This window comes from Passer domesticus, chromosome 14 (assembly GCF_036417665.1).
Source record: "Passer domesticus isolate bPasDom1 chromosome 14, bPasDom1.hap1, whole genome shotgun sequence".
NCBI lineage: Eukaryota > Metazoa > Chordata > Aves > Passeriformes > Passeridae > Passer > Passer domesticus.
Window position 1 is genome coordinate 10,878,184 of NC_087487.1, and position 24,214 is coordinate 10,902,397.

Consider the following 24,214-nt stretch of genomic DNA (forward strand, 5'->3'; position numbering starts at 1 on the left):
ACACATTTTTGTATCTAACATTAACATTTCAGTTGTTCTCAGGAGAACAGCCCATTATGTATTAGTCTCACTGATGCTGCTCTTCTGCTCTGGTTGGCAATGCTGATTATGTAAAGGATATTTAATGTTGTAAATAATTAAAATTTTATACAAGATTTTGGCTACTTTTCAGGAGTAAAAAAGAAAAGAAAATGTATGCAGTGAATTTGAAAAAATGCTCAAGTCTTCTAGGAAGTGGGGAGACAGCTAATAATATATAATTAACATATCTTCCTTTCTTCCCTTGTTGGTGCAGACATGCCTTTAGATGAAAAGCATGGGAAATTAAAAGTGTGTGGGACTGAATAATGTGGAAGTTTATGTAAGTTCAACCTAGTCACCATCTACACGTGTTATGGAGAGAGCAAGCCTGCTCCTGCTCAGGGATCCCATCCTGTACTACCTTTACACAGGCCTCCCCCATGGGGCCATGCTGGGGCTTTTCCTCCAAAAGGAAGGAAATTATGGCCTATATTTTCCAATGAAAAAATAGGAATTCAAAGTGTCCAAAAGGAGTACATATTAAAGGGTAGTTCGTTCATTTAGAGTTAGACATTTGATTTAAAGTTCACCTCATGTTTCCATCAGACATCCCAAGGTGGCACATCACAGCTCAGCAGCCCACAGTCAGGTAAAACACTTTTTAATGTCTGACTATGGAAGGACACAGTCCATCGAGGAGGCTCCCGAGTTTTCTGACAGGAATCCAGTAAAATATGAAAATTAAAGGTTCACAGACAGCAGCAGCAGACATTCCTGCTGGCAGCATCACTCACCACAGATCCCAGACCAGGCTGTTTCTTTTGTAACCCCATGTCACTTGCACTATGAACAGCTGGCAAGGGGCAGCCCTTCACACAAACCAGAGACTTTCTGATGCTAAAAATGTACCTTGGGCTTAATGAGGCAGAGAGGATATAGAAGTGCCAGGTGTGGCTGTACCAAGTAGGTGCCTCTGTGCCCAGCAGAGGCACTGCCCTGTGCACAGCCCAGTGCCCACACGGATGAGTGGGAATGTCCACTGTGGGAACACCAGCTTGCTAGGAACAGAATGAGGCTTGCTTCTGATAATTGTAGGTGATGGGATGTACTGACTGATACTTCTGTTGTACTAACACTCATAATTATGCAAATCCAAATAGATAAATGGAGGTGTTTTTTTGCTAAGAATTAGAGACTGTTACTTGCATTTTACTGTGATGCACACAAGCTGGTTTTGTAGTCCCTGGTTATTCAGAGACTGCAAGAATTTGCTGTACTGCTTGTCAGAACCATTGATGGCTCCTGGTAGAAAAGCTCTGACTAAAGGTCAGGGGCAGATGAGTTTCTCGCTCACCCCAAAGCTGACATTTGCAGCCTTGTAGCCCAGAGTAACAAAGGCACAACGAGCCACAGCCACTTTACAGTCCTCACACCCTCTTATTTCCTCTGGGGAAGCCCAGCCTGGTGCAGAGACAGAAACCCTGCTGCTGTGTGATGAGCACAGCAGTGTTCAGCAGCAGCACGATGCAGTGTCTGTGCTGAGCCCAGGGCTGCTCCCTTGCAGGGATGTGCTGCTGTGTGCCCCTGGAGCAGCCTTGGAGAGCAGCCTCACCCCAGGGCTCCCGTAACTGCTCTGTGCTGCTGAGGAGATGCCCAAACATCCCTCCTTTCAGCACAGAGGGTTCATCCTGAGCCCTGGGTGATTTCTCCAGAGACAACACCACCTTCAGCTCACCAGGGGCAGTTGCATCAGTTACAGCAATCACAGGAGGGTTTTCAGTCCTAAGCATACCTCAAACAGGGCAACAAAAAGCTGCTTCCTGACAATAGGCTTCTCTCAGCACTCAACAAATCCAAAATTTCATCTCCAAGCATTTATAAATTCTACTTTTCCAGTCATGAAAGTACCACTGATCCTGCAACCCCTCTGACTGGGCTAAAGGAACACAGTGAAGCAAGACTAACATTTTAAAGCTCCACCATTTGAAAAAGACTTGAATTTCCAAGTCTTGATACCATACATATAGACCAAAATCACATTCTTCTGATCAAAGGACAGCATTCCATTGAGTTTCAGCTTGCAGCCTCAAAGATATTAATTTTCTGATATCAATGAAGACAGTGAGACAAGAGATTTTACTTAAACTATATATTTTTACATAAAACAACTTTATGTTACAATAAAATCAGATAAAAATCACAAAGTTATATAATAAGTTCATAAAGAAAAAAATCAAGTTTTCATTTTATAGATATAAAACCCAGCATTTACTGCTACTAGGAGTCTAAATATTAACATTGACTGTCTATGGTCAATTTGAAAAAAAGAAAAAGAGGATAGTACTTTTTTACAGCAGACAAAATGAGGTAAGAGATGTTTTTACAATGATCCAACTGTAGCAAACACTTCAGTTTTCATTGAAACATATACTAAATATAATAAACCCAAATAAAAATATACATTTAGAGCACTGCAGTGTTTTCCCACAGTTGTATATCAACAAATTGTCATTCACTAAACTTTACTTGAAACAGTAAAAACAGGGTGTATGTTTATCTTCAGTACTAAACCTCATAATAATCTAAATATTTTGGTATAGCAGACCACACTAGTACACTCTCAGAACTTTCAACTACAAGGGATATATTCATGTTAAAAACGATGTGCTTTGTTTGTCATTCATGATGAGATTTATAGAATATTATGTTCATGATCACTATTAGGCAATTAAATGAAAACATCTAAATGCTGCAAAATACTCTTTAACTGAGCATAGCTTCCTCATCACGTACCCAGGTTAATCAAAATCCTGCAAACTTAGAAGCTTAGTTCATTAATCTTACTTATCAGTCTTTTTAGCTAGTATATGGCTAAAATAATTATTGCTGACCAGTGTTAAAAAAACAAACAAACCCAACCCAAACAAAAATACAATAGCAGACAGATTTTTCTCAAGTGCCTTCCTTGTATGTACCATTATTATTAGGTAACTAAGTTAACTGACTTTCAAAATGTGCATATAAAATTTCTGGAAGTATAGGCACCTTCATCTGAAGATTGTATGTTCAGGCTACTTGCTTAAAAAAAAAAAAGAAAAAGAAAAAGAGAAAAAAGAAGAAAAAGAAGAGCTAGCATAAAACACAGTAGAAAATCAAAGGCTGGACATCCAACATCCCCCAGGGATGCAAGCAGAGCCCTCCTGGCCAGGACCAGCTCTGCCCCCAGCCTGCAGGAGAGCCCTGCTTTGGGAAGCACCTTCATCACATTTATCATTCAACTCCTGACTCTCTTTCCCTTATCATTTACAGCAGAGCATGGTATTTAAGTTGTGCAAACTTCATATCAGTGAGCCTACAGCCCTGCCCAGCTCCGGGGCCATGGCACTGCATCCATCCCTGGCCAGGCTGTGAGGGCCAGCCGGGGCTCCCTGGCTCAGGTGTGCCTGGATTCACCTTGTGCCTGTGGATTGCTTTTCCTGACACACAGGTGCTTGCTGAACACCATCCATGGAAAGAAAAATGACCTTAGGGTAGCTTTCTGTCTTCCCGTTGCTAAATGGCGCCCACAACCAGACCCTGCAGGCCCAGCCTTGCTGCCCCTCAGCCCCCCAGGAGCAGGGGCTGCCCTTCTGCAAGGCCCCTGCTGCTGCCGAGGCCCTGAGGGACAGACACAGCTTTTCGAGGCCCTGAGGGACAGACACAGCTCTTCCTGCTTCTGTCTGGAAGTGTCTGCCCAAGGCAGAGCCGTGGCTGCAGTGCTCTCCCAGCCCTGTGTGTGGACGCTGCCCTTGCACCGACACCACCCCTGTGTGATATGCTGAGGAATTCTGATATTTGCAGGCCTGACAAGCCCAGAATTGCCCGGACAAAGGTTGGGGGGCTGGTGGATCGGTGCGGCCACCCAGAGCTCGTGGGCAGAGCACATCTTTCACTGAAATCTCTGCTGAAACAATAGCAGAAAAAAAAAAAAATTGCTGCTGCTGCGGCCTCCTCTTACACCTGCTGAGTGAGGCATTTCACCCTGACAGGGGTTTTATCTTTGTTAATCCATAGGCTCAGGAAGACAGCACTACATTCCTTACAAACCATCGATGCTTTGACGCCAAGATAACTCTTTGGAAGAGCCTAAGGAAGAGCTGAGAAACTCCCACCACAGCAAGGTGGTGACAGTAGCAGGGAATTTTCCTTCTGTCACTTATGACGCAGCCAAAGGTGGCAAAAAATTAATAAGGAAAAGAAATGAACACTTGGGAAAAAAAATAAACAGCATAGAGAAGAGAGCAGAAGTCTTGACAATTTGTGCCCTGCTGCCAGTGTTTCCTGTGCCCAACAAACTGAGCAATCACTGGACAGGGCAGCTGAGCCCCTGCCTGAGCACCTCAAGTGCTTTGGCTGGTACCCTTGTAAGACAATGGCAGTGGCAGGGACAGCAGGCAGGACAGCAGAAACCCTTCCTGCTCACCTTAATTCAATGAGCAGCTTTAAAAAATTGTTCTCCCTAAATCACTCACATAAAAACCAAATCAGGTGTTTGTCCAGAAAAAAAGGTATTGTCTAAATAACATTTGTTTTCTGGCCACAGATGAACCCAGTGTAAAAATGTTTGTAGAAAGTACATCTTTTGAATGCTTGGATACAGAAAATGACAGGTGGTGTTGAATTTCTTAAAGAAAAGACAATTTTCTTCTAGTGGGCTCACTTAGTAGAGGAGACACCAATTAGGTGTAGACAGAACACTGCAAAGTACTGCATTTGCTGAAAATGCACTTCTAGGCCAAACAGAACTACTTGTGAAGTTGAGTCAGAATTGGCAAAGAGAGATTCAGCCAAGTAATAAAAACCCAAAAAGGTTAACCTTCTTTATTCTGAGCTGTGCAAAAAATTTCCATTTTTTCATTTTGAAATAATTTATTCCTAATATGAGACTAAGATATTTTTCCAAAATGTGTGACATATCTAATGGAATATTCTTTCCCCTTGAGAATAACTCTATCCATTTTTTATGTCACTTTTGCTTTTATGTAATACAAAGTATACCTGTTTATTTCTCATTTTATCAAAACCCCTCAAACCCTAGCATTATTCAGCAGCTCTAACACCACCTCAAAGAAGCGTCTCACCCAGAGGTCAGCAGGTCCCACTCTGTCCTTGTGTCACAGGAGGCCAGCACAGATTTTTCCTGCTGAACCTGCCAGGCAGGCAGGATGGGAGTGTGGCAGGACCCTTGGGGGTGCAGCTGACAGAAACCCACCTGGGAAGTGCCAAGCACATGTCCTTGGTTAAGGAAAGACCATGTAAGTGAGGTAGGAGAGATCCTGCCACAAAAACCACTCAGAGGGAGAAACCTGTGTCCAGAAAGGGCACTCATGGTCACCCAAGGTGAGGTACAGCCCCCTGTAAATGTGCTCAGGCTGGGTGGAAGTGGAGCACTGACCAAGGCATTGCTGACAGGCACAGGGAGACCAGGATTAGCCCAGCACTGTGTAACAAGTAAAACCAAGCTCTGCAGATCCTCTCTTGGACAGGGATGAGTATTTCCTGGCCCTGGCAGTATTTAGGGCCATCCCTAAGCAGGTGTCTGCCAGCTGAGCTCAGGGTGCCCCCAGGGACAGGTGAAACTCCAGCTGTGCACAAAAGGAGGGTCAGTGCATCCACTGATGGTGTGTGCATTTTGGTGGGGGAAGGCTGGCTGTCCTGGTGCTCCCATCAGGACAGAGGAGGCATTTCAGTGCTGGGATGTGTCTCAGAGGAGCAGTGTGAGGCTCTCAGCTTGGCACACGGGTTAGTGCTGGGCCACCAGACAGCACCAAGGAACAGGCAGTGTGTGACACCATTGGTCCCCTGGGGTGGGGACAGGGACAGGTCAGAGAGGGCAGCTGCAGTTGGTGCCTAAACACTCCTGAGAGCATGCACTGCCACTCTTTTTTCTCTTGAAGAGGGAAAATCCAGTAGAAGAGATGGAAAGCTTAAAAGAGATGGCATTTTGGGGAGTTTAAGTGATTATACACAGAAGCTCTGAACTTACTGCTGTTGGGAAGGAAAAAGAAAGAAGGCAATTATAACAAGCCCTTGGAGGCTTGAAGGACAGAATTTCCCACAGCATAAAGCTATGTACAGGCATCCCTAAGAACTCAACATCAGAGCAATAGCAGATATGTGATACATACATCTGGGGCAAGACAGAAGAGACAGGGCAGGGATTTCTTTAAGGACACTCCATTGCTCCTCTGGTGGGCACTAAGCACCCAGAAACAACTGCCTGTGCCACAGCTATGCACTGGCTTAATGTGCCACCATCAAACTCCATCTGTTTAATCAATGCAATCCCATGGAAACACTTCTCTTGCAATTTAAGAGTGGCTTAATACATTCCTAATGAACTGGATCTGTGATAGACCTGACTGAAGTGGAAAACAAAGATCTGGATTAAGCCGAATAATCTAATTTTTTCACGGTCTTTTGCATTCTTTTACCCAGCATCATGTTAAAAACAATTTATGTTAAAACAAAGAGAGAAGCTCTAAGATCACTCAGCAGTCAAAGGAAGATAGGGCAGAGTCCTTGGTGCAAAAGCAATGAAGCACTGGGAGGAGCAGGGCCCTGACTGCCAGTATTGCTTGCAGCTCTTAATTGTGTTATCCTGTGGCTCCCAGCTGATGCAGGGACCAAAAAGCAGCATGGGAAGAGAGGAGAAGCAGGATGAGCTGCCTTCTAAATTATGGTGTATATCTGACTTTCTATCAAATAAAAAGACTAAAAATGGAGACTACTTGTGCACGACCACACACTTGCTGACGTCATTTTCAATTTTGAGGAGTCTGATCTAACCCCACATTATACAACTGTTGAATCTTCCATGCTGGCAAAGTCTAATTTTCACACGCCTACATGCTATGTACCTGATTTTTACTTTTATTTTTAAATATCAACAGCCTAAATAAATTTTTTTTAAAAAAGAGACGTCAATGGTCATAATGGTTACAAAATGCCCTAGCTTCACATCCATTGTTTCAAAGGAGTAAAAGCAAAAATACTCAAAGTCCATTCTAAAAAACAGGCAATGAAAATAATGTAACAGATGAAATTAAAATTCAAGGGACAGTTGCAGATCCTATCTCCACCTCGGGGATTTTATATTCATCTGCAAAAAAGTATTCAATGCATGTTTCATCTGCAACCCACCTTTCTTTTAAAGGTCACTTTAATAACCAAGATGTGCCAAAAAAAGGAAAAAGCCCTGGAATTCCAAGAAAAGCATGGCCATTTTATATCAGTCCCTGCTGGCAAGCACTAAAACTGTCGTCTGAACCAAGCAAATTACAATGTCATGTACACAGAAGTATTTTCCTGAATGAATTAATGAATTAATTAATTAAACACCCTCAAAACAGGTTATGGAGAAAGATGAGAAAGAAACTGAAGAAAGTCCTAGGGGAAAGAGCCAGGTTTGGGCTGGATGCTCCTCTCTCACCCTTTTTACATCCCAGTCTGTGATGAACTGAACTTTCTTCTCACTGAAGGGCAGGGTATGACCTTGCATTTCTCAACACACTCTTAGAGCTGCTGAATAATCAGTTAAAGAATAAAAGAACATTTCTGCCTCTCGGGTTGTGGGGGTTTTTTCGTACAGCCTAACTTGGTGACTAATTCCTACCCTACTGCCAGAGAACACAGAAATCCTAGGAAAGGACTTTGATTTCCCATGGCCATTGCCCTGCCAGTCTCTGGGCAGAAATTTGCTTCTGAGCAACACCTTCCAGTAACCTTATGATGCTTTTCAGATCCACGTCTCCTTCCTCACTGCTGCAGATCAACAATCAAGCTCCACACAGAAGGGCATGAGTCCTGTACAAACCAGCAACGTATCACTTTTAAAATAAATATCTGGTCCCCAGACTCAGGTGGGCATTTTTCAGAGATGCACATAATGATGGAACTACATGGGTTCAAAACTGAAGGCCAGAGAGAGGTGATGCTGCTAAGCAAGAGAAGCTGTTCTCACTGACTGGTGAGACACATGACTTCACGAGCTGAAACTCATTTCTGCATTGTTGACTTTGTGTTGTATGGGTCCAGGTAAGCACATGAAACCTCTATCAGAGGTTATCTGAAATCCACTGCATTTTTTGGCTGAATCGGGCCTGACTGACATGGTCCCTAAAGATACTGGTATCTGTGAGAAGTGATTCTCCTGACTGCAGCTCATCACAGGCACATTTTACAAACTGCAGGGGCTCCAGCTAATCTCTCTGCTCCACCACGGAATAAAGTCAATTCTGTTAAGAGTGCTGATAGTCCGACAAGAAAATGACTTCTTTTCTGTTTCTATGGTTGCAACAGCCCTTAAGAAAGATATAAATTTCCCTGCAACAACTAACTGCATATTCATTTTAAGGTAGATCTAGTTCCAGATTCCTGAGACAGAACCCTCTACCTGTTCCCAACCCCACAAAGCCAGAGCAGCAATATAGAAAGTTTCTAATCGCAATAGAATTCAGTGAGCAGCATGATTGGTTTGGTAAATAAACAAACAAAAAAAAAGAAACCCACCAAAAAAAACCCACAGCAAATTTTCAGCCTCTATGTACAAAACCAATGCAAACAAGTGGAACATTCTAGTTATATTTTGTAAAACACACGTTTGGGATCAACAAAACATCAAACATCCAGACCCTAGATTACAAAAAAGATCTATTGCCATCTAATTGTCAACCCCAAGTTTAGACAGTCCTTGTCGAAAATCGTGTAATTCATCTATCTTCCCGTCTAGCACATCTAAAAAATTCTTTAATTCAGTTTTAAGGTTCGTCTGCCTATGTTTGTTCTCTTCGACTTCTGTCCTTAGTGTTCTGACTTTCTCTTCAAGATCTTTGTTCTTTTTCTCAGCAGCCTTAAAGACAAAAGAGACAATAACATGAATCATAGAGAAGGATGAGCAGCATTTCATAAATTAAAGCAACAAATGGCAGCTGGGCTGTGAGAGTTTGCTCCAACTTCTGTAAAGTGATTAACACAAGCACCTCTGAGAGCAACTGACAAGAGCATGTCAGATTAAAAGCCCACGCAGGAAAGGACCCAGATTAACTGGAAAAGATGCTTTGCATCAGACTTTGTCATTTGGTTGATATCTTCAAATTCAGCTGGATTTAAATCATGAACTGTGCATACATTTGTGTCATTGCTACAGCTGCAGAATTAGACACTGTGCCATCAATTACATACAGAATTATCTACGGTGGTTTAACCTTGAAAAACAAACTTAGGAAATACTGTCTGAGGGATAAAGTTGCTTTATTCAGCACTTTGGGATTTATTGGTATTTTAAAAAAAATTCTACTTTGCCTGATGGCTTATTTATCGATTGGATTTTACTTCATTGATGAGACTGCTCATTTGTGTTCTCTTTTCATGTATTAAATTATTGCATTTCCACAAGAGCCGACTCGAGGAGGCGATGCCCAAAGTCCAGCTGCTGCCTGGGGCAGAGCCCCCGAGAGCTGCTGGAAAGGGATGTCACAGCACAGGGACACATCCCCAGGTGAAGTTTTTTACCCTGGTGCTGAGCAGCTATGCTCATCTGCTTCTTTCCCAAAGCCTGCCCTACTGCCAGTGCAGCAATTATACCCCCCAGTTACCCCCAGGTCTTGGGGAGCTGCTTGACAGACGTAGCAGTGGTGCAGCTCCACAAGCCCAGAGCAGAAACATGGGACACAGGACTGCCTGGAATTGCAGAAGAGGGATGCTACATGATCCCAGGCAAACCAATTTCTGCAGTGGAGCTATTTCAGCACTCCTGTGCTGGGAATGGCACTGTGTATTTTGCATGTAATTAGCATTTTTTGTTTTTACAAACTGGACCTCTCTTGGCTTGAAACACTGAAGTCTGAATAGAGAAATTCATACAGTACAAGAAAAAAAAGTCAAGGAAAGGTACCAACTATTTTGAAACTAATTTCACTGCTAACTGTACCTGTAATTGTTCAGATACAGATTCACATTCTGACATTAGCTCTGGTATAATTTCACCCTGCTTTCGGAGCTCTTCCAGTTCCTTTGAAAACATAAAAGAAAAAATATTAGTGCAAGCTTCAATTTAAAACATAATGAAAATTTGAAAAGATGAAATGGCTTTGCATATTTTACTGTATTCTGCACAGTATTTGGATGGAAAATAATCAAAATAACCTGCCTGCATTCCAAAATTGCTAATTTTCTACAAGAATACATTTTTCACTAAATTTCTTACTTTGCATTTCTAAAACAGGCAATGTAATCCCATCTCTTGCATGAATTCCATGAATTATATTAATAAAATCTTCACCTAAACCATGTAACTATGCAAAAGATGTATTAAATACCAGAGAAATCTGAATGGCTGTAATGCTACAAGCAATTTACAGATGGTAGCAAAGAGCAAATTAGAAAATTTCAATGACATATGACAGCAAACAAAAAAAAGGCCAGTGGCTTTACCAGCTGCACATACAGACACATCATTACAGAACACAGGTGTCATGGGCTTTCCTTCATGGAAAGCTCTGAGAACCACCACCTTCCCCTTCCCCCAAAAGCTGTGTTTGGTTCTGGCCTCACTACCCAAACTGAGCAGACTTGATGAAGAGAGTTAATGTAAAGAGCAACAGTAGGAATTCATGTCTCTGTTGGAAACTAAGACAACTTGAAAAAACCTGCAATATCCTCCTCAGAAACTTCCCATGTAGGTGATGATCTCCAGAGAATGCAGGGGTGTACTCCAGGACTACCTGGACTTGTGCAAAGCATTTGGCACTGCTCCACACAGGAGCCTTGTCTCAAAATCAGAGAGATGTGGAATTGGGGGAGGAGCCACTTGGTGGACAAGCACAAGGAGGGTATCAGCAGCTTTTCTTACATGGCAATGCCATGAGCACACTTCATGTGGGTTTGGATTCCAGACCATGAAAGATTACTTACAAGTGGTTTAGAGCTAATTGAGAACATGCTGATGGAAGCATGAATTTTTAAAACAAGTTAGTATATTTTCAGTGTAAATGGAAGACAGGCTTGTAAGATTCACAAGTCGATCAATTTTCTGGTTCATTTGGTACAGTAAAAATGTGAATCTTGAGGAGAATTCTAGGAGACAATAAGGGCTGTTCTACATGCTATTCTCACAGAAAGGCTGGGAAGACAGCATTACAATTTCTTTTGAAATAAAGGGCTGGAAACCACTATATTTATGACAGTGTATCAAAATCCATCTCCCTAAACTATTTCCTTCCACCACCACACAACCCCTTAACAGCAGAGCTTTTAAGAACGGCAGAGCTTTTAAGAGCAGCAGAGATTACAGAGATGCTGTAATGGTACATGGCAAACTTTACTGCACTGCTTTTCCTCTTCAGCCAGCACACAGCATTTGGTCAGTGTGACAATGCAAAAAAAAGAGCTTCTCAGGATTTTCCCACTGTTCTGGGGTTCCAAGCCATCATCTCCTTAGAAAAATTAACACCCCGTAATATCAAAAATGACAAACTGGGGTACTCTAGATGAATCTGAATTTCTCACTCCTGGCATTAGTCCTGAGATCAAAGTGAGCCCATTAACCAGCAAAGCTGCAAATTATAAGCCATCCAGAAAAGAAACAGGGCTTGTTACATAAATGCCAAATTATTTTCTAAATGATGTCTTTTTAATGACAATCCTGATGTCTACAGAATTTTTGGCACGAGGAGAGTCAAATGAATCTGTTCTCAGCACACATCTGTCTGGCACTGGGCACCAAGCTGCACCACTGGCTCTTCTACAAGGACAAGTGTTGTGTACATAAAAGCATCCTTCTCTAACCCCTGCCAAATTACAGCGTGCAGCCACAGCACAAAACACATCATGAAATTTGGATGGAGAAACATTAGCAAACAAGGGACTGTACGTGGAAAACCTAGAAACAGCAACACCCCAAGACATCAGGCTGCTTCTGGTGGTAGGTGAGCCACTCCATGAATCTACACCCAAGGAGAGAAGCAGGCAGGCCCACTCAAACATGAAAATGCCATTTCTGTGTTCAGGGCACTCACCAGCTCTTTGTCCTGAAGTTCTGTTTCCAGTTCCTGAAGACGTCTACTCAGCTGTGCATTTCTTTCCTTTTCTTTATTTATTTCATTGCACTGTTCCTCCAGTTCTTCAATCTTTAAGGAATGTCAGACATTAGGTGAAATTTTTCAAATTTCTGAAAATCTGGGGCAGAACACAGCTGATGAAATGGACATGGGATCTGCTTCCAAAATCATAGCATTTGATTCACTGCAACCAAATTATCACTTCTTTCCTTCAAAAGAGTCAATTTACACATCCACTAGGAAACCCTGGGTCTGTATTTATTCTCTCTTACAGTCTCTCTTGTACGTACTCAGGAATGCACAAAATACTGTGCTGCTAAAATAAGTGGAACTGGGGATAAAATCTGCACTTCAATCCTCTGAAGCCAACACAAGGCTACAAGGAATGGATTTTCTTAACACATTAGGAGAAGAAATCTCTTGGGGGGTTGTTTATTATTCTAGCTGATGTATAAGGGGCACAACATCAAAACTTTGGGGGGAGAACCAGTTCAGAGCAACATCTGCTGCTTTGTTCTCTCACCCAGGGATGTGCTTTGCTCTCTTCAAACCTCCTGCTGCCAGCTCTGGACTCAGCTCCCAGGAGATGCACTTCCCACAGGCCAATGGACCAGCTCATTAAAGAATGTACTTTAATTCTCAGCTTCGTGTTGCTTTGGGATTAAAACTTCCCTCATTTGAAGGTAGAGTGATATGCAAAAAATTCTGACCCAATTAATAAAGGAGAAGGAACTTCCCAGGGCACTGCAGTGGTGCAATGTGAGCACTGAGCAAGGAACCTACTTGGGGAAAAAAACCTCAGAAAACCTCCCTGTACAGAGAAAGACAGCACATTCTACAGACAGCACTGCTGCAAAGTCTGGCTGGTCACCAGCATGGGGACTTTGAAGAGGCAGTAAGAGCAGTGCTGTTTTAATAATCTCCTCTTTTCTAGTACAGCTACTGGGATGTGGCCTGTGTTGATGAGAACAACTTTTCTCTGCAACAGTACAGAAAGGGAAATAACTACCCTGCAAATGATGATATTTTCCCATAACACACTGTTCCAGTCTCACTTGTCCCTTATCCACAAGAGACTGGATATAGGAACACAAATCGTGTAACAACTAATATTAATTTGTTAATGTAACATCAGTTAATACAGCTCTGGTTTGATCTCTGCATTACCACTGTGCACCCATAAAACATGAGTAAATAAACAGTGAGTATTGGCCTCAGAAAAAAGGGCGTTGTTCCACAAGGATTTTCAGTGCCAACAAACAACCCAAACCCCCTCCAACAGCGAAATACTACTTGCAGCCTATGACACACAAAAAGACATGAAATTCCTTCCCTCTTCAAAAGCAAACACTAAACAAAAAAATATCCTCACCAGACTGATACAATCTGATCTCTATTTCAAATGCCCTAGTGATCCATCTAAGCAGCAGGAAAAGGATCCAGCTTTTCCAAAAGCATTTAGGATGAATGGGGGAAAACATCCCTGCAAAAGCAGTGCTCATGGAAACCAGGATCCCCTGTGCCCACAGGGGCTGCTGCAGATAGCACAGTATTATCTCAGAGATGGTACTACTGACTGCTCTAAACCTCCACAGATTTTGGAGTTGTTCTCTGCTGTAGCCATTGCTGACCCTCCATCTTACACAACCGAGAGATGTTCTCAGTAGCGCAGGGGAAAAGGCTTTTGATGATGCCTGTTGGCAAGTTTCTGCATGAGATGTGCCAGGTGTTAGCGCTGGAGGTCCCAGCTCACAGCCCACAGTGCTGAGGAAATAACTCACATCATCATTCCCCTGCACACTGCTGGGATTTGCTTCTAATCCTGAGTGGTTCCCAGGCTGGGTTCTTGTGTGTAACCAGGCCACAACCTCTCCTTCTGCTCATCCATATCTGGCAGTATTTAAGTGAGCTTTGACAGGGATATGCAACAGCAGTCCCACTTTCAGAACCTTTCTTGTTCCTCACCCCAGCCAGCAAGCCCTGCTGACACCAAGTCTCCCAAATCCTGATGCAGGGAGCTTCAGGTGATGCAGCAGCTCCTCTGCTCCCTCCCAGCCTGCTGTGTGCAGAGGGGAGCAGCTGCCTGAGCTCCCCATCCACCTCCCTTTCAAGGCCAGCTCCATCTGCTGCACACGCAGTGAGAAAGCTGCAGAGATCCCAGAGGAAGAGCCCTGCTGGGAGCAGCTGGCTGCAGGGGCAGCTCTCCTGTGGGTATGTTCTCTACCTTGCCCCTCAGCTGGTCGTTCTCCTCCTTGCAGGCTGAGAACTGCTTCTTCCAGTGCTCGATGCTGGCCGCCGACTCCTGCAGGGCTGTGGAGAGCCGCGCGTTGCTCTCCCGCAGCGACTGCAGCTCTGTCTCCCACTTCTTCACGTTGGATGAACTGGGAAAAATAGGACACCATGAGGTGGTTTCACCTTGTGCTCCCGTGAGTGGTTATTCTTTACCTGCCTGCAAACTCCCCCATTAATTTGCTGCAATAAGAGGCAGAGCACTCAGATGTGTGTAATTGCCTTTAGCCATCACATTCCTACAGAGAACAAAAGCCTTAATTTGACTGTCTCTGTCAAAACAAAGGGATCCACCAGCCCAGCAGCAGTGGCCTGTGTCTGGAACTAAAGCCCTGCTGTCAGAGCAGGCCGTAGGGTCCAGCTGCCCACTTGCACACAGGGGTCTCACCCTGGCACTGCATGGCCCCTGACGCCTCCTGAGCTGGGTGGCTGCAGCACCTGGGGCTGGGCACCTGGCAGCCCTGCAGCACAGCCACTCTGCACATCTGCAGATGGCACAGCTATTCCAAATGGAAGATTTCAGGGGGTTGACATGATCTATATTTGAATTTATTTTAATGCTGAGTCTTAACTATAAAAGTGTTACATAATGCTGCAGAATTAAACTACTCATTCCCCAAAGCTTTGAGCTGCAGCACAGAGCACAAGATTAGAGGGTGAACGGGAGGAAGGCTTTGAAACTCCCTGTGTGCTACTTGCTGCCTGCCTGTGGAGGTGTCTTCAGCAAGAGGAATGAGCTCACATTACTGTTTGAAGCAGGTTAAGATACTGAAATGCCAATAAAGAGAGAAGTTGTACTTCAAACATAATATATGCAACCTTGGAATTGCTCACTGGATAATGCTGCTCACAGTGATACTTTGTTTTTTAAATACCTTTTTAAGAGTAGCTTGATCTTGTTAGATTTTCTTTCCATTCACAGATACACATTCACATGCAAGAGGCAGACAAGGCAAGATCCCAATAGAGAATTACTCTATTTTAATGTTGAAACTTTGCATATTCCAACGCCTGTATTTTCACTACAGCTGCAAATTACTCTTCTCAGCATTTTCAAATTATTTATCAAAGCAAATAGCAAAAAATATGATTTCAAGGGGCTCTGTCCACAATTTAGAAATATCCCCTAAGACTTCCAAGTGCTCTGATGAAATTATACTTCTCACTTCAACTTTTTATGGTTGAGTTCATTCCCTTTCATAATTTTAAATATCCATATCTATTTTCATCAAAGTAAGTGTAGCAAACTCAAAGAAAGATTGGCTTCACATGTTATCAGCAGCAATTGCTCCCCTATGGCTTTAATGTTATTTCTGTAGTTCTAAAACTTCCTGAAAGAAGATGGTTATAATAGTTGGCATCAGCAGAATGAAAGAGGGCTTATTTCTTCACAAACTACACCAGGAATAAATGAAATGGGAAATATTTCTCAACTGGATACCAGGAGATACTTGTTAAAATCTGTTCATTCATCCATTCTGCGGCACCATTTAAAATTAATTACAATCTGAATAATTTCTGTTAATATCATTATCCATCAGATAATTACAGCACACTTTCCCAATGCAATTTAGGTTCTACAGGAACTTCACCTTTGGGCTAGAGCAAATTTTAATTTATCATTCTCAGATTTGAGATGTGCCTCAGCAGGGCCACCATGTGATGCCTTCTCGTCGTCTGTGCCATTCACGCTTGAAGCTCGAGTGGAAGATGGTGTTTCACGTCCAGACTCCTGCAGCACAACACACAAACGAACACTGGGTGTCTCCTGCATCTCCTGCAAGACCACAACACCAATTTCTTTGTAATCTTGATCCCACACCACTTGGTTGAGACCTCGGCTCTCCTGGCAGAGCAGTGGTAACACACACATACCCTTTTCATCTTGGCTGCAAAGCTGGTCTGTTTAAAAAGAATGAAAAAATTACAATGATACACAAATGGAAGTTTAAAGTGTTCAAAACTTTAAAAAAGTTTTTTCCCTGATAAGCCTTGTGTTTTTCAAAAGTTGTTTGGTTTTTTTTAAGATAATGAAACAATACAACACACAAAGTACAAACAAACAAAAATAGTACTGCTCCTCCAAAGACATACTATTCACACACAGCTTGGTGCTGACCACCAACAGAGAACAAAGTGAACTACAAAGACCATGACCCAAGTCTTTACAAAACGAGTATCCACAGTCAGCCACTCAGATTGATATTTGTGGGTCCCACAAATGGGGGTGGTTGCAAGACTAAAACCGTTCAGCAGCTTTTTCTGATCATTCATCTGAATTCCTCTCTGATCAAAACCTGCCTAACTTTCCTCCAGACATTAGCCCAGGCCAGGAACACCTGCTGAGCAGGGTTCACTCCCACCTAAAGCAATGCACACAAAAATACAGCCAGTCCTGCAGAGAGCCTGGGACAACACTCAGTTTCTCCAGCCTGCAGGAAACGCAGCCCTCGCTGGGCACTGGGGGCACCAGCTGTGCTGCCCCGGAGAGGCTACTGTGCAGCCCACAACACAGGCTTCTTCACACCCCCTAAAACCCCCCTAAACTTCTTCCAAACCCCCTAAAACGCCCACACCACAGCTGCCCAGGGAACACTGGACAAAGTCGGGCAAACCAAATGCCCCAGAAGTGGGCTGGACAGATGACAAAGAAGGATATTGATGGATCTCATTTACTGTCTGCTGGAGCACTACACTGACTGACTTCCCAGTGACTCAAACTGTGTTTAACAGTACAAATCAAAGGATGTATAGCTTTCCCTGTTATTAAAAAAGTTGTAAAAGCTCAAGGACTGCTGAAAAAATTAGATTTAAATGAAAGTAAAGAGCGTGGACAGAAGAAAAATATTCCTCTGACAATGCTAATGTCCAGCAGCTGACAATTACCTTCAGCAATCTCCATTTTATATACTTTAAGCTGGCTGCCAGAAGCTGGCGCAGTCCATTTGAAAATTCAACTTTAAATTATTTATCCTGTATGTGTACAGGTATTAAAGCCAAATTACAAACCTGTGAATGATTGCTTGAGGTTTCAATTTTCTCTTGAGATCTGTCTCTTGCAAGTTTGGCAGCTTCTTTTACTTCTTGGAACTTCTCTGCAAACTAGAAAAAGCATGAAAGACATTTATTAACATGATTTATCTTCTATTAAACCATTAAGATTGCTACCTTCTTATGGTATAGATGTCCAAAAGTGAACAACTAATTTTATTAATTTAGAATTTTTGGCAAGAAAAAACATTTTCATTCTTTGGCAGGATAGTTCTTCCAAAAGAAGTGGGGGTGTTTCTGAAAGAGGAACATCTCTGTAACTCTGGCCAACCACAGTAAAAGACCATGGAGGAAAAGGAACTGTTGGTGTCTCCTGGTTTGATTTGGTTCTGTTTATTTCCTCCCCCTTCTCTGTTTCCCTTGCTGTTGACAGTGTATTAAGGACAAGTGTATTAAAGACAAATGTTTGGATAAAAATAGTATCAATGTCTTCTATTCCTAAGAGCAAGTGAATTCAATTAAAGAATGCAAATAAGTTCATCTGCAGGAGGTAAGCAAGGGATTATCAAGACATAGGAAAAAGGAGAAGAAGGTAGATCTCAATGTATGATGGAGTTGTACAAAACCACAGCTTTTCTGCTCTAATTTTCTCATTACTTCCAAAAATAAAGGTAGAAGATTTCAGATAAAGGCCTGAATGCTTCCTGTAAGAGGGATATATCAAACTGGGAGAGGTGAGGGAAAGGAAAGATAAAGATGGAAGGTAACAATCCCAACCTCTGTGAGTTGCTGTAGGACATCTGCTCCAAAGCCAGCCTGGCATTTTTGGAATACAAGTGTTATCACAGCCAGTCAGGGCTGCATGGCTTCAAACACTTTAAACAGTGTTTAAAATTTTAAAAGGAGGATTACAAAGATGGAAAAAAAGGTATAACACATAATTTGTTTTTAAAATTATGATGTATCCACTGTAAGAATTGGTAACTTTATATTTCAGCAAAAACTGCTGGGTCTTGCTTGCCTCTGTTTTGAGAAACTTGAAATGCTAGAAAGGCAAGACATTTTAAAAGTAAAAATATAAACAGATGTATTCATTGCAGTTTGTGACAAAAGGACTGCCATTATACCCTTGGATAATGCAGAACACTTATGAAAATCTGTAAATAAAAGCATGAAAAAAAATCCAAATTTAAAGTTGAAGAATAGAAAGAAACATTATTCACTTAGCAATCTTGCCTTCTAACTTTGCATTTACAGCAGGTATTTAGCATGCTCTCTCAGTATGTAGAGACCAATTAAACAAATTTTCTCCATTTGGTCTAAAAGAAATCTGGATTTACATGTGTAACACACACAAATGGCAATTTCCAACACACACACAGATCATGGTTAACCCCAGGGACGAGCACCTTCTGGAAGGTGGGTGATGCTCTGGGTGCACCCTGTGCTGCTGGAGCAGGATGCAGCTCTGGGACCCAGCTGTTCCTGCACCACAGCTGCCATTGCACATGCAAGGCGTGTGCCCTGGGATGGCAGCAGCTCCAGCTGATGGCATTGCAGTCACTACACGCACAAATGACTTGATTACCTCTCCAGCACTCCACAGATCGTTAGGAACAGCCACATTACATTCGTGCCTTTAGTGATTGAACTCTAACTTTACACAAAGCATCTCTCCCGCTGTGACAGAGCAGCTATAACCAGCTGATTATTTCTAAAATATTATATCAACAGTAAGTTCCACATTTGTGTTTCTTGTGGATAGTGCAAGGCTGTTTTGAGTCTGTCTTTTATAATAAATCTTTCTCTTTTATGACAAATCTCTTCATCTTATGCATGAAAAATTTATGAGGGTTCTTCATGGATGATACGAAATATGAACAGACAAAAAGAACTGGAAGTGATCTATCAAATTTTATTTTGCAGCTATCTTCGTAAAGCACACAGGAGACTGCTGTGAAAAATTATGTGAGCTGAGAAGAAAAGGACATTTTTCCACATTTCCATAATAAAAAATTGCATATGATTGAGCAACGCTTATCTTCAATACTAACCCAATAATGACCTCATTGCATAAACGATATCAGCCATGTCTCTAGTTCACCAACACATGTATTAAACACATTTGCATTTAGAAAGTGATTGCTGCTCTGAGAGGGGCAGTGCAAGCCCCAGCTCTGCACGCAACACCCACTGCACAGGAGCAGAGCAGGAGGTTCTGGAGCCACCCCCAGCTCGAGGCTGTCAGACAGTGTGGCACAGCCACAGAGCCAAATCACCAGGAGAAATCAGATTTCCCTCTAGTAACCAACTGCTTCTGCCCCAAACACAAATAAGTGATAATTGGTATCACAAAATCCTGCTCAACCTCCAAGGTCTAAGTTGACTTTGAGCCATCAAACCATTACAAAAAAAGGGAGCAGTTAATGAATGTAAAATTCCTAATAAAAAGTGTGTTCAGTAAATGAAAACTTGTTAAGTGTGGTCTCGAGGGGCAATGAAAATCTAAATACCCAAAACCAACTACAATAATTCATCATGTTCCCTCTCCTTAGGTCCATGCTTCCCATCTGGCAAAGATCCCAAAATCAGAAAAAAAAAAACCCACAAAAACTGGAATAGGAGAGTTGCCAAGTGAATACCACCCCAACAGTCCATCATGGATTATAGGACATGCCTTCCCACGCCCCAGGAAGCTGTGTGACTAAGCTGCAACACAGAGAAGATTTGCTGCTACCAACACTTGTGAAGCCTTTTGGTCAGGCAGCTGCAGCCATGAGCACTGCTTGATTAGGAGCCTTGGCCAGTGAAATTTAATGGGGACTCGAGGATGCTACTGTGCATTGCACAAATTATTTAAAGACTGCTCAAATCCACAGTCAGTTTGTCACCAGGAGAAATATATATATATATATATATATTCAAATAGACCTCCTTAGCATTTTATACCTTAAAAACCATGATTTTTTTTATGCATAAATTTTAAGCTCCTGGTCTGGCATTATATTTTATGTCTCCTACTGACAAATTGTGCCAGTATCGGATGAAACAGCTGCTCCCACCCAAAGCAGGCTCATAAATATTTCATCTCCCTGTGGGTTTGCAGCAGGCTGGGTGATGTGACAGCCCTGGGGAGCACTGCTGTGCCCTGACCCACAGCACACAGGGGCTTTTCCCGTGGCTCTCCTGGGATGAACCCTCAGCACGGGGCAGAGGGGCTCCCAACAAGACTATTTACCCCAGGAAGTGCCCAGAAATTTGGTCTGTCCCAGCTCTGATGCCAGCTGCACCAGTGGCTGTGCTGTGTGCTGGGGCAGGGCAGGCTCTGCCCCGAGCTCGCTGCCCTGCAATGCAGTGACTGGCACACATAACGTGCAGGAGTGCAGAGAAATAAAGTCCAGGGCTTCCCAGGGGCCAGAGGCAGCTGCTTTATGATGTGCAAAGTCTGGCTTTACTGGGTTTCTCACCCGTATAAATCTTTGTCCCTATGCCCTTGACTACCTGCAGCTCCTCGTATATAGCACGGCTGCCTCAAAACGACAGCAGGAGCCTTCCTTAACCCTTGGTGTGCAAAACTCAGCAGCACCAGCCCTGCCTTCCCACCCCCACACACACGGTCCTTTCTGGGATTCCTGCCTCAGCTGGGCTGAAGCAACATTTGAACGATGCCCTGAGACCTTTCTGAGGCCCAGGGGAGGGAAAGGAGGGTCAGCGAGTCCTGCACAAGGGGAACAGCACCCTGAGAAGGACATCAGCTCTAAGCCCTGGGATTCTCCCAATCAATGGGAATGGTAATTAGGTTACTGGGTCACAGAATGCAGTTTTCATTAACGGCTCATGTTTAATTTGAACTGCTTTTCCCTACAGGTATGGATTAATGCTTTAAGTATCTCAAGAGAAGCAAAGCATTAGAATGAGGCAATATCTTTTATTAGGCCAAGCAATACACTTAAAAATGCAGGCATTTTTAGGCATGCTAACCTCTTCTCCTGCCTCATTATTTTCTGCTGCTTTCAACTGACATTTTTCAGCTTTATTTATTTATATTTATTTTAAGCCAGGGCTATTGATCTCTGGTTTAGGGGGTTTTAGTGTGCCCTTCCAATTCCTGACTAAGCACTTCAATTATTTCCTCTAAAATAGGCAAGCTTTAATTTATATCTCTTATAAGAGCATAATGATATTAATATAAAATGAAACTTGATTTTACTATTCCCAGTACACCTATATAGCTGTAATCTCACTCTCAACTCTGATCTTTCTTACTAATGGCTCAATAATTAAACTGAGAAGCACAGACAATGAAGAAGTATCTTTGTCCCATTGCTTTGCATGGTGATAATAAACCAGGTTTTCTTATATTTTTCAGCTAGGTAATGTCAGACTTTTGGTTGTTTTTCTTTTTTAAAAAATCAACTCAAGCTATTTTTAGAAGCAGCCCCTTTAAGCTCCCTCTCAATATTCTGACCAAAATAAGTCTTTCTGCTGATTTGGAAAGCCTTTCATGCAAGTAGAAGGCTGTATTTTGGGCAGTGGGCTCTTCAGCAGATCATGCAGTGCAAACAAATGTACCAAGTGAGCTGGGAAGAAGCACAGCTGGGCTGGTGCCCCTGTACATGACATGTTATTCACACTGCCTCTAGACCTGCCACGTGAACATGACAAGCTGATACCAGCAATGCATTTCTTCTGAGTGGGTTTGATAAGGTCTGCAGAACACGGTAAAATTTCTCTGATTAGGGTGCAAGTATGTATGTCCAAATGTACCTCCTACCTTCCTACAGCGAACCCAATGCCTTATTTCATTATTTGCCTCTCTTGTCCTGAGCCAGACCCAGCACCACCTGCTCCATGTGGCACATGGTGAATGTTTAGCCCCAGTCTGCCACTGAGGCACCCTGGGGTCTTGTGTCATGATACAGAGGTGTAACTTCAGTAATCCAGGATTAAAAACTACTAGCCAGAGGTGCTAATTCTCCCATTCAGTGTTCAAAGGCTGCATTGTATCATGGTTATCTGTTACTCAAAAAAATTACTCCTCTAGGTCTTTTAATCCTTCTCTATTCCCACACATCTTATTAGCTGCTATGAACACCTCTGCCTCAGGAGTGAAGAAAATGCATAGGTGAAATGAGCAGTCCTGTACACCTAAGTAAGCATCATAAAACATATCCATCCCCAACAACTCATTTTTAAACAAGCTTTGCACATCATGCCTTTATCATCTCTGAAGAACAGACTAATGCCATGGCACTTTCATGGGCATTCCAGATCCAAAAATAATTTAACATATGAAAAGTAAAATAACTTTTATTTTTAAGAAACACTTGCAAAAATGCAATTCTCTAGAAATCGGAAAAACTAATTAAGACAGACTTACTAAAATAAATTCCTATAAATTCCTATCGCTTGATAGGCAATTCCTTCTAGTGCAGTGCTCTGCCTTTGCTATTTTAGACACCACAAGGAACACCTTCTTCTCCTGATCCTTTTCTTATTAAAGCACAGGAGAGGACAGCAACCTGAGAGGCTGTGGCATGCCCAAGGACACCCTGCTGAGGTCACTTTTGGAGCCCAGTGCCAAGCAGCCAATGCCTCAGGAGTCAAGTATGTGTGAGATAAGTAGGGCTTTTTACCACACGAACAAACAATCATCTCAGCTGCCTGATAAGCACTTGTCAAGACCACCACTTCAATGACAGAGGAGTATTTTCAGGTGCTGGTTATTCACAACAAGAGGCTGCTCTAGCCTTTACAAGCCTGCTAATGCACCCAGTCCCTAGTCCAGGGAAGTGGTTCATTCATACCAAACTCAGGATGAGGGGTTTGCTGCTAATGCAGAGGCAGCTTTGTCAGCTAGCCTGACATCAGCTCTCCCTGGCTACTCATCCCCTGCCAGCAGCAGCAGTGAGGGCAGCGTGTGCCACCCACAGGCAGTGGCAGTTCCAGAGATGGAAATTCTGGTAATTCCAGAGATGGTAACTCTGGTAATTCCAGAGCTGAGACCTGCATTGCTGAGGAGACCTGCAGTAACACAGAGGTTGGAGATGTGCCAGGCTGCATTACCAAGAAGCAGGAGAGCCTTGGCAGCCATGCAGTGAGCCCTGTTACCTTTGTCAGCTGCTGCTCAGAGGGGAAGCCCAGCCCGAACACGGTGTTGGCTCTGCTGTCTGCCCACTGCCCAAACTTCTGCGACGTTTTGGTGAAGGTCATGTTGGGGGTGATGGTGCTGTTTATGATCACCTGGTCACAGACAGAGCAGGAAAAAAAAAGAATTAAAACGTGCAAGTCACATCGGAAATGCATATCCTAGCAACGGTATCATCCAAAGCAATTAGCAGTCTAAATTGGGAAATTGCTGTGTTTAGAAGATTTTCCGTTCCAAAATAAAACAGTTGTTTTCTTGTCTTCATTCTTGCTGGAGTTCTGATGCTTTGTCTTGTTTTTCAAAGTACCATCACAGCCCTGCAGTTAAACGTGGCTGCAGGAACATCACTGAACTCAAAGCAGGGTCAGGAGGGACAAAACTGCCCTGGCAGAAAGGCAGATGCAAAATCCTTTTTATTTTGCATTAGGAAGCCACACAGCCACTGTCCCAGGAGGTGCCTGCTTGAGCCCTCCAAGCAGGGCATCCCCCAGTAACACCTGAGCTCAGACCTGAAGGGCAGAGAGATATTTCTGCATTTTTCCATTTGTCTCAGGCCTCCACAAGTAGGATGCCAGACACATGTCAGAAGTTTCAAACAAAGCCAGACAGTAAAAAGCAAGACAAGGAGAAGCTGACAGCTTAACAGGGAGTTTAACTTGGGAGGGTG

At 43.0% G+C, this 24,214-nt stretch overlaps 1 protein-coding gene across 4 annotated transcripts in view; it reads right to left on the bottom strand.

The window, feature by feature from the left end:
- Positions 1–2,155: 2,155 nt before the first annotated feature.
- The window catches only part of HOMER2 (homer scaffold protein 2), a 59,466-nt gene continuing 37,407 nt past the window's right edge, over positions 2,156–24,214 (bottom strand). The window contains exons 3-10 of one of the 4 annotated variants that reach the window (XM_064389763.1): positions 23,511–23,642; positions 17,418–17,510; positions 16,284–16,310; positions 16,001–16,185; positions 14,344–14,500; positions 12,078–12,188; positions 9,992–10,072; positions 2,156–8,911 (exon numbers count right to left, since the gene is read on the bottom strand). In XM_064389763.1, the coding sequence (XP_064245833.1) occupies positions 8,723–8,911; positions 9,992–10,072; positions 12,078–12,188; positions 14,344–14,500; positions 16,001–16,185; positions 16,284–16,310; positions 17,418–17,510; positions 23,511–23,642 (975 nt within the window). In that variant the 3' untranslated portion in view covers positions 2,156–8,722. The remainder of the gene's footprint in view (positions 8,912–9,991; positions 10,073–12,077; positions 12,189–14,343; positions 14,501–16,000; positions 16,186–16,283; positions 16,311–17,417; positions 17,511–23,510; positions 23,643–24,214) is intronic. The other 3 variants (XM_064389766.1, XM_064389765.1, XM_064389767.1) reach the window with 3 other exon arrangements.